Genomic DNA, 9,965 nt, shown 5'->3' with positions numbered 1-9,965 from the left:
TTTTTAAGCAACAAATTTCTTAGCTCATTAAACTTTTCTGACGGTTATAAAGAACACTTGAATGGTTTCCCAACGGCACTCTCTGACTTGGAATAACATCGCGCAAAATGTCGGCATCGAATAAGTTGTAAATATTTATATTGTAGTTATCTGTTCCGAGAAGCGACAATTTTGAACTTTTTGAACTTACAAATAAATGTCTAATCCATACGTTTGACCTCTCGGTGATGATTCTGGGAAAAACAAAGCTATAAGGCACAAGTATTTGCTTTGCTCTAAGCATGTGAAGTCGTTGCCCAAAGGAATAAGCGCCCATCCCGGTTACTTCGAGGAACAGTTAAAAACTGTCTAAAGTTTTGGCATTTTTTACCGCAATTTCCTTTCATTTCCATTTTAGATTTAAGTTTCAATTCAACAAAATTAAAGGCAAGAGATAGATAACAAATTGAAGGTGGTCCTTGAATTATAATCATTTAAACATCTGATGAAACGCATCCCTAAGCTCCTAAGGGAAGGTAAGAAAAGTCATAGGTAGGTTTTAAAGTGCATGCAGCGAATAAAATGCATTAGTACTAGTCTACCTCGAAATATAATAAACTTTTTAGTTGTTTCAAACGTTATTTTCGACATAACAATCTCATTTTCTCTTCTACAGTCATCCTTCATTTGATTATGGAATTGCCAGGAACAGGTGAGAAAGTGTAATTCCAATATAATATTTATGTACCATAAAAATTAACCGGAAAAAAAGAAAGGATTTGACTGAATTATCAAAATGATTAGTGATAGACTTCCTCCTGGAATTACATCGGCTTGCGATTAAAAAACGTTAGTTGGAAAGCAAAAATAAAAAAAAGTCAGACTAACGGTGCTATTACCCTGATTTCCCCAATTTCCACTTTTAAAACCTTGCTAATTCTAATTTTTCCTTTGGTGAGGTAGAAAGTTTTGATGCCCATTGTTTTTTCATCAATGTTAATGGAATAAAAATATACTTTCTCTTCTTCATCTATATCGTTATTACTATTGATATGATCAGTAAACAATTACTTATTTATTTATTCCTTTGTCTCCACCATCAGAATTATCACTATTGTTACAACAGTATACATTTTTTGGTCTATTTTTTGTCCTTTATTTTTTTTTCTCATAGAGTGCCAAGTAACCTGTTTCAAAAACTCCTCTTACATATTTTCGAAAAGCGGAAGAGATTGGTATGACAACAAGGATGTCTGTTACGAACAGGGATTTGACTTAGTCTCCATCGAAACTGAAGAAGAATGGCAGTTTATCAAACATGAAATTCAAAAGCGTGGTACTTGGAATACTAGTGCGTGGCACATTGGTTTATGGAAGATAGGCGGGGTTTGGACTTGGCTGAGTGGAGAAAAACGAAATATTTCGAAATGGCGAGATTCTGAGCCAGATGGTAACGACAGTTATGCGGAAATATCTAAGAGTGGAGGTCTCTTTAATGGTATCTCTGAACATGATGAAAATGCCTACATTTGCGAGATTCCCGGAGGTAAGATCACGTTCTAACCATAAAGTATATTATATGCTGAAATATTACATTCTTGCACTTATGTCGGGAAAATTTCTCTTGCTTCTTAAGATGAAGATATTGTTCACAGAATATGCTCAGCTCACCTCACTTGAACATGTACGTGTCAGCGACGAATGAACTTTTAAGCGCGTATTAGTAGTTGAACATAATGCCCATAAAAAAATCCGGGACAAATGTTTCCAAAAAAAAATGATTACTCTAAAATTGTCCTTTTTTTGCATCGCCTGCAGCTGAAAAACCGCGATCGAAATTGTATTTTTAACAACTTTTGTCGAGTGCGTTGAGATTGGGATAATCTAGCCAACGGAATTTTCCCTTGCCACAAGTTACAAGGCGTGTTCACTGAGGTCAGTTAGTAAATGCATGTTCTTTTAAACATAACACATCGAAGAATGTATGCCCAAGGTCTTGAGTACCAGTTTTGAAGTACTGGTTTTTCTCGTAGAGTGCCAAGCAACCTGTTTCAAAAACTCCTCTTACATATTTTCGAAAAGCGACGGAAAAAAAGAGATGGATTGGAATAACAGTAGGCGTGTCTGTAACGAACAGGGATTTGACTTAGTCTCCATCGAAACTGAAGAAGAATGGCAGTTTATCAGTAACGAGATTCAGAAGCGTGGTACTTGGAATGCTAGTGCGTGGCACATTGGTTTATGGAAGATAGGCGGGGTTTGGACTTGGCTGAGTGGAGAACAATTAAATATTTCAAAATGGCGAGATTCTGAGCCAGATGGTACCAACGAGTATGCGGAAATATCCAAGAATGGAGGCCTCTTTAATGGTATCTCTCGGAATGATAAAAATGCCTATATTTGCGAGATTCCCGGAGGTAAGATCACATTCCAATCATAAAGTCTACTATGTGCTGAAACATTACAGTCTTCCACTTGTGTCAGGAAAATTGCTCTTGCTTCTTAAAAGTGAAAATATTGTTCACAGAATATGCTCAGCTCTTCTAACTTGTACGTGTGAGCGATGAACGACCTTCTAAGCGCGTATTAGTGGTTGAACATAATGCCCATGAAAAAATCCGGGACATATGTTTCGAAAAAGAATGATGACTCTAAAATTTTCCTTTTTTTTTACATCGCCTGCAGCTGGCAAAACAGCGATGGAAATTGTATATTTAACAACTTTTGTCGAGGGCGTTGAGATTGAGATAATCTAGCCAACGGAATTTTTCCTTGCCATAAGTGACAAGGCGTTTTCATTGATGTCAGTAAATGAATGCATGTTCTTTTATACAAAACCTATCAAAGTGTGGGTGCCTGTGTGTACCCTACTTATTTAGGGCTGTAATTACGGCAAGATCCTCCATGAGCTGAACAATTTTTGAACGAGTAAATGGTAGTTGAAACAGACTGAGGTAATGCAAGTTAAATAGAGGCTTCACCGAAATATTTTTATTTGTATAATGAAAAAGGTGATTCAAATGGCTTGCCAACAAACTTTGAAGCATTTCTTTAAATGTATCTGTCACAATCTGACACCTGTTAAGAAGAGAAAGTGTAAGAAACGAAAGCGCATGCACGTTTAAAAAAAACAAAACTTAAACAAACAAACTTAAGTTTAATATCTGTAACGAGTATTGATGAACGACGCATACCTCTTTTCAATCAGAGCACACTTCTATTCAATCAGTAAATGGAAGGAAACCAAAGTGATCCTCGCTAGCGTTCACTTATTATAAAACATCTGTTTCGTCCAAGTTTTGTAAATTGAGCGATATGACAAGTTTGAATTTTTGAACCTTTAAACCGTTTGCGTTTCCTGTCATTCGCCTCCCAATAGTTGGAAAAATATAAAAACATGTGCTAAGAGGAAAGCCGTAAAACATTGAAACAGCTCAATTTACATCTCGTTCTAATCCAAGATTTTCCTCTCATCCATCTCCAGCATCGCCATCGCCGTCGCCGTCGCCGTCGCCGTCGCCGTCGCCGTCGCCGTCGCCGTCGCCGTCGCCGTCGCCATCGCCATCGCCATCGCCATCGTCAACAACAACATTGTCATCGTTTTTAAGGACAGTCGAGAAGCTGGTTTGTGTTCTAAATAGTCATTTACGTTTCTGTGCATGTCGCTTTTCGGGACTTTCTCTGTTTATAAATGTGACATATTTTTTTTTTAATTCTAGGCAAATGATTCTGTGTCAAAATTTTCCGGAATAAACATTACCAGAAATATTTCCATAAAGGTATCCAATTTTCATAACTTGAAGGCTTTTAACTTTGATATATCTATTTAAACCATAAAAGTAAATATCTGATCTTTTAGGATAAACCACCATTCAAGCCATATGAGGTGAAAATGGTGAAAAATGGGAAAAAATAATCCAGGCTCCTAAAAGAGTTATTTTGACAATGAATACCCTGGACACCATCGAGGGCCTCCTGCTAGACTTTTTCCGCATTCTTAATATCAATTGCATAAATGAGACTGGCTAGTTAATGACCTGGAGATATTTTACGTCATTGCAGGAGGCTGTAGGTGTGTTTGAAAATTTCACCATAAATATCGCGAACGTCGCAAAAGACATGGCCAACATGGAAGAGGTTAAGACTCTAAGAAAATCCATCTTTGAGGTGGCAGAGGCCGTCGAGAAATTTGCTCTTAATTATGGAAAGCAGCACCTGAGTGGAATGAGGCTTTCAAAAAGGATCGTGTACCCAAAAATGGGTGAGGTTGCGGCCTTCAATACTGTTTAGGTTTAAAGTCTATTTCTCTGTTACTTAATGACTTGCTGACAGACCGACTGAGCAGCATAATTTCCTAGATAATGTAAGAACTCAGTTATACGCCTTAAACGTTATTGTTGAATGTTATCGATGTCTGTTTGTTTTTTTTTTTAATTTGTTTGATACTTTAAAATTATGCGGTGAGGGAAATTAAAAGTATCTTTAAACAATCAATAAGACAGAATAGAAAACCTTCAAAATTTTGAAGCCTTTCTTCTCGCTCGGTTTGACAGTTTTGGCCATTCAAAAAGCCTATCGCCAGAATGCAAGTTTCTTCCACTTTGATGAACAACGATGGCAAGCGAGAATCGATTTCGCTTCTTCAAATTTTGAGGAAAATGGTTCGTATTAACCAGCGTGTTAACTGTACAACTTTTAGTTACCTTGGTTTCTCCAAACGAAATTTCTGTATTGAAATAAATACTCAAAAAAATGCGGTTTATTAGTTTACATAGTCATTTTCTTGAATCATTTGCCTTCCTTCTAATGTCATGATAAAAATTTTAATTTTGTGATTTATTATTATTTTTTTTTTGATAACTTTTTTTTTGTTGATTCTTGGGGGTTTTAAGGATCATTGGTGGTGGCTTTTGTGTACAAGGATCTGCATGACCTACTTCTGACAGATCAACCTATCAGGAATAAAACAGTCAACAAAAGGTGATGTTATTTTCATTTTATTGTATGTCCCTTTCCCCAAAAACACACAACACAGAAACACGTAAGACCCAAGTTCAACTAAACTGAACTTAGAAACTGTCAAAAGTTCCAACTAAGGTTGGAAGTCTCCCTGCCTGTCTCAGACTATTCCACCTTCAATAAAAATTCGCTTGAATCTAGCGAGAGTATATGCTTGTTGATTCCTTGGTTTTGGTTCATTTTCAAACATAATTTCTTCATAGGTATATCAACTCCAGGATAATGGCCATAACCATGGACCCCAAGCCAAATAAATTGGGAGAAAATGTCATCCTTAAGTTCAAAAACCTTAAGGTAACATTAAAATTAGTAGTTACGCGTTATTATGATTCATTCTGACAAGATGAAATCCATTTTCAGGTCTTGACAGCAGAGAAGCATTGTATGTTTTGGAGTGGCAGCAGCAATAGGTAAAAATAAAACTGCAATATATTATTGTTCAGTATTTATTCCTTCTTAAATTGATTTAAGTATGAAGGAGAATGAATGAACGTTCTTAGTAAGATTTTCACTGGAGGCCAACATGTTGGCGTTTTTAGAGAGAGGAAGTCTGACTGAAATGTTCTCGCAGCTAAGACTACAATGAAGGAACAACTTAGCGCAAAATTGTCAAACATCGCCTCTTCCAAAACGATGAACAATTTTGTGCGCTTTGTCGACCTACTTTTTTTCAGCTCAGAAGGCTTTTCAGAGGAAGGATGCCATGTAGTTACATCAAAAAGCAACTCAGAAGAAACAGTTTGCAGCTGCAATCATATGACGCATTTCGCCGTCTTAATGGATTACGACGGTAGCACAGAGGTAATCAAATAATTTTTGCCTTACTCTATAATTTTATGGGCTCAATTAAATACCTCGATGTTTTATTTTAAATTTCTTTTTCTTTTTTGACACAGCTCACCGAGGAAGACGAAACAGTTCTGAAAGTTATCACCTACGTGGGACTGAGCCTCTCCATCGTCGGGATACTTTTAACATTAATACTTTATTCTTGCCTCACGTAAGTAATGTACCTGAATATTAGTGACGTAAATTCTTAACTCCCCTCAAGTAGGCTAGAGAGAAAAGAGATCTCAATGCAAATCTCCATGCCAATAAGAGCATGCATGCCAGCCAGCCAGATAACTAAGAAATTCAAAGTCGATTTCATGCCCCATCAAGAGCGCTTGAAAAGCTCATGGTTCCACGTTTTATGAATTGTTTTCGGTTAAGCTATTTTCCTCGTAATGCTTTCCTTTTTTTTGTCCTTTCTAGAGCTATTTACTGTTTTTCTTCTTTCCTTTGGTGTCAAGATTTAGTTGATATCTTTAGCCATATTTTGCTGTATCTTTTGATTCAATTTTGTTGTTCTGATGTACTCAGTGTGTGTTGATGTTATTGTTGTTGTTGCCTTTGTCTAATTCATTGTTTTTTTTTACTTTTTTTTCATCAGAGATGTTCGTCAACCTCTCCCTCGAATTCGACTGAGTGTTTCTATGTCCCTTGGAGCTGGACAGATCATCTTCATCGTCGGAATAAACGCCACAGAAAATAAAGTTAGTGGCCTCTCTTTCTATCCATAGAATGAATTTACTCTTTGCACCGTAAATATCGTCGAAAGGAGCATGATAAGAATACGAAAACTTTTTCTTTTCACAGGCTGCCTGTGTTACAATAGCAGCTCTGATGCAGTATTTCTTCATGGCCGCTTTCTGTTGGATGCTGATCGAGGCAATTTATCTCTACTTCTTCGTTGTGAAAGTTTACAACATCAACACCAAGATGCACATGTATCACGTCATCTCATGGGGTGAGTTTATTATTTTACAGCGTGCACTTGTAGCTATAACCATGCATGCTTTCGGATCACCAAATCTGATGTTGTAATCCATTGAAGTGTTAAGATTTCCTTCCTTTCTTTATGGGTAGGTCTTCCAGTGATCATGGTGGCCATTTCACTTGGCATCGCTGCTGGAAAAGAAGGGTTACAAAGCTACACGAGTGATAAATAGTAAGGAAAAAAATTCAACAGTTTCTTATTGCTCTTCTTCTTTTGTTTCATTTTATTGCATTCTTTCTTTTGTCTTTTTGTGCATAGTTTGAAATCAGTATCATTTCATTCGCTAAAAATTTGGCTTTCTTTCTTGTCTTTCACTTCTTCGAGTTTAGTTGCTGGCTCTCCTCGACTAACAACCTGACTTGGATATTCGCCGCCTTTGTGGTTTTCATTGAAATTGTGAGTTAATGATTCGTGTTGGTGATTGTGATTGGTATACTTGGACTAATTTCTGCCAAAAGACTTTTTTTCTCTGCTCTTTAAAAAAGCGGATTAAACCTTTAACTCCCAGGAGTGATCAACATGAAACCTCTCCTTGTGATATCCTTACATCAAACAGCAAACAGCTGATGAAAATATTTAAACTTATCAGGTAGAAGTTGTTGCCTTGATCTAACACCAGATTATAGCTTCAAATATTCTCCAACTTTTACTACATAGTGTAAAAAAAAATAGCTTCTCCATCCTCCATGTTAATTTTCTAACACTGTTTCGGATTGATATACCAAGATGAATTTTTCGTGCTAAAGTTACTCATTAAAAAAAATTAATAATGTTAAAAAAATTGAAAAAGGTAAAACGAGCAGGAAGAGTAGAAGATATTGAATTTATCTAATTTAACATGAGGCTTCACTTTGCATAGTTCATTTAGTTTAGACACTTTTGTTCGCGATTTCTTTAGCTCATTGCCAGAGCATCCAAGCTCATAATCTAGGTACCCTAGCTGAGAGTTCTTTTCCCTGTAAATGACTCTTCATTCCACTCTCCTTACCAAACAAATGACGTCTTTGGCAAGGATCCTCTCCTGCCTTGGCTTTTTGACAACCATTTCTAAATAATCAATTTATTTCTACTGTATTCTTCAGCTCAACATCTTGATACTCGTACGCGTTATAAAAGAGATCACCAATTTGGTGCAGCCAATAGCAGAAGCCAACCATTTTCAGCAAATACGGTAAGATTTACATCATAAAACTAAAACTAAACAGTGGAAAAGATTGTCATGTGCTCCTGTGAGGCGATATTCGCCTAACCTCCTCATTCCTTAATCAGGAAGGCATTCCGATCTCTAACAATTACAATTTTTTGTCAAAAGAAAAAAAAAAGAATGGTGTTTTTTTGGTTGTTTTTAACTCCTAGACTTGGCATCAAAGCATGCTTAGTGATAATTCCCCTACTGGGTGTCACGTGGCTATTTGGTCTCCTTTTGCCTGTGCATAAAGCTTTCGCCTACATCTTCACCATACTCAACTCTACTCAGGTGAGTGTTGAATGGTTTCTCTCAAAAATCATTCAATCTCGATTAAACTTTTTAACCAGGCGATACAACATTACAATTGTTACATGATATTTATTGGAGTTATGAAAACAAAAAGCTGTTAAATATGCCAGAGAAAACAGATTTCTTCCTCAGTTATGGGTTACGCAATTTCCTTTTCTTCTTAGATTTCTCTTCATACATATGTAAATCTTAAAATATATTTGCCTAGTTTATTTAAATATTGTAAAAAGGAATGTTTATTCTGTAGGGTTTCCTGATTTTCGCTCTACACTCCCTGCGAAACACTCAGGTAAGAAAAGAAAACTGTTTATACACTAACTGCATATCATCAAGTTGTAGTGTTTCGATAAATACCTGAGTACTAAGAACCATATTTCATGTCGCTCATCTATCTGCAGATCAAAGAAAGATTCAAAAGAAAGATGAACATCGTTTTTCTATCTTCGATAAAGGACACCTCCATAAGGAATAGCTCACAGGTCAAACCAAGTGAGATAGACATTGCATGGACAGTTGAATAGCAGTCTTGTGCTGAATTTGAATCGAAATATCGCACAACTTAGGTAACTGGATCCAGCAAACTGGAAATAATAGTCAATTACTTAGTACAATCACTCAGTTAACAGCTATTAGTCGGTTGTGATCGGTCTGAGTTACGATCTGCAGGTAAAGGTCATTCTGTTTATTATTGTTTAAGCACTCATGCAGTTGTAAATGTCACCAGTCTTCTTCGTGATTGTAAGTTATAAGTTTATTTTCTGGACGATCGTATATTTGCAGGCAAAACTCATCGAAATAAACCAATCTAAAAATTAAAATTTTTTATGGCTCAGTCAGTTGATGGCTGCCCTTCGAATAAGACTACAGGGACAACTACTGTGAAGATTGTTGATATAATTTCGAGGAACTTTGGAGACAACTGTGAGATTTTGTCAGTGGGTTGAGCTAAGATATGGTTTTTAATGGGCTTAAATAAGTTTATTTAGGATAAATACTATACTTCCTTTAAGAGTCGCTCCTCGATAAGAATATTACAAGTTGTTTAATATTGTTCTTTCTGTCGGTTAAATTGTACCGTAATAAATAATACTAATAGTAGTAGCAGCTAAAGCGGACATTCAAAGTTGTTGCTCAATGAATAAATAGATGAATACGTAAATGTTTGAATAAATAAACTAATTTTAAAACAACAGGAAAAAACCCTTATGATTGGATCTTTTTTGAAGCAGTTACGTCTGCCCGTTTTTTAATTTTTTAATTTTTTTTTCGCAATTACGGCGCGCGTTATACCCGAACTTTATTATAATATTCTTCTATTTTCCGCATCCCTAAGATAAGGATGACCATTTTTGAATGGAAATACATCGAATGATTAGGAATTCAATATGATAAGGGCTATATTAGCCGGAAATGGCATAAACCAATAGATTATAACCTCTTGCGCAAATTTCATTCAACAGCGATTAAGGAACAATTACTCAGAGTAGACAATTTATAGGAAAAAAGCTTAGCGATAGAAATGCGGATTATTTCCATGGGCCTTGTTTTCAAGTATCACTACAACGGAGAGTCAATCATTGAAGAGGAATTTCAACAAGTGAAATAAGGAGTCGATTATGTAGATGTGCCTAACTCGGTTTACAACAGACT

General features: G+C 36.2%; 2 protein-coding genes across 2 annotated transcripts; both read left to right on the top strand.

Moving 5' to 3' along the window:
* Positions 1-672: 672 nt before the first annotated feature.
* Positions 673-5,412, top strand: LOC149051703 (uncharacterized). Its single transcript, XM_089214612.1, has 10 exons — positions 673-691; positions 1,154-1,525; positions 2,013-2,396; positions 3,464-3,603; positions 3,699-3,758; positions 4,042-4,240; positions 4,533-4,640; positions 4,872-4,959; positions 5,202-5,292; positions 5,359-5,412. The coding sequence occupies exons 1-10, from the start codon at positions 673-675 to the stop codon at positions 5,410-5,412; spliced, it is 1,515 nt and encodes a 504-aa protein (XP_089070738.1).
* Positions 5,413-5,436: 24 nt separating this feature from the next.
* Positions 5,437-9,299, top strand: LOC149051702 (adhesion G protein-coupled receptor D1-like). Its single transcript, XM_089184997.1, has 8 exons — positions 5,437-6,533; positions 6,637-6,787; positions 6,907-6,988; positions 7,147-7,213; positions 7,900-7,988; positions 8,174-8,294; positions 8,563-8,604; positions 8,714-9,299. Exons 1-8 carry the CDS (start codon positions 6,474-6,476, stop codon positions 8,834-8,836), a joined length of 735 nt encoding a protein of 244 aa, XP_089041123.1. The 5' UTR covers positions 5,437-6,473; the 3' UTR covers positions 8,837-9,299.
* Positions 9,300-9,965: the final 666 nt, after the last annotated feature.

The sequence above is a fragment of the Pocillopora damicornis genome, chromosome 1, assembly GCF_964200805.1.
Source record: "Pocillopora damicornis chromosome 1, jaPocDami1.2, whole genome shotgun sequence".
NCBI classification, from domain to species: domain Eukaryota; kingdom Metazoa; phylum Cnidaria; class Anthozoa; order Scleractinia; family Pocilloporidae; genus Pocillopora; species Pocillopora damicornis.
The sequence above is the reverse complement of the archived record's forward strand: the minus strand, read 5'-3'. Positions and strand labels throughout refer to the sequence as shown.

What these genes read in the sequence shown, in the direction of transcription:
- LOC149051702 (XM_089184997.1), top strand. Translation starts at nt 6,474, where the DNA reads ATGTCCCTTGGAGCTGGACAGATCATCTTCATCGTCGGAATAAACGCC. An exon ending in AGCTACACGAGTGATAAATA is followed by an intron (nt 6,989 to 7,146) that starts GTAAGGAAAAAA and finishes CTTCGAGTTTAG; the next exon opens with TTGCTGGCTCTCCTCGACTA. An exon ending in AACCATTTTCAGCAAATACG is followed by an intron (nt 7,989 to 8,173) that starts GTAAGATTTACA and finishes TTTAACTCCTAG; the next exon opens with ACTTGGCATCAAAGCATGCT.
- LOC149051703 (XM_089214612.1), top strand. An exon ending in CATTTGCGAGATTCCCGGAG is followed by an intron (nt 1,526 to 2,012) that starts GTAAGATCACGT and finishes TTTTTCTCGTAG; the next exon opens with AGTGCCAAGCAACCTGTTTC. An exon ending in TAAGGACAGTCGAGAAGCTG is followed by an intron (nt 3,604 to 3,698) that starts GTTTGTGTTCTA and finishes TTTTAATTCTAG; the next exon opens with GCAAATGATTCTGTGTCAAA.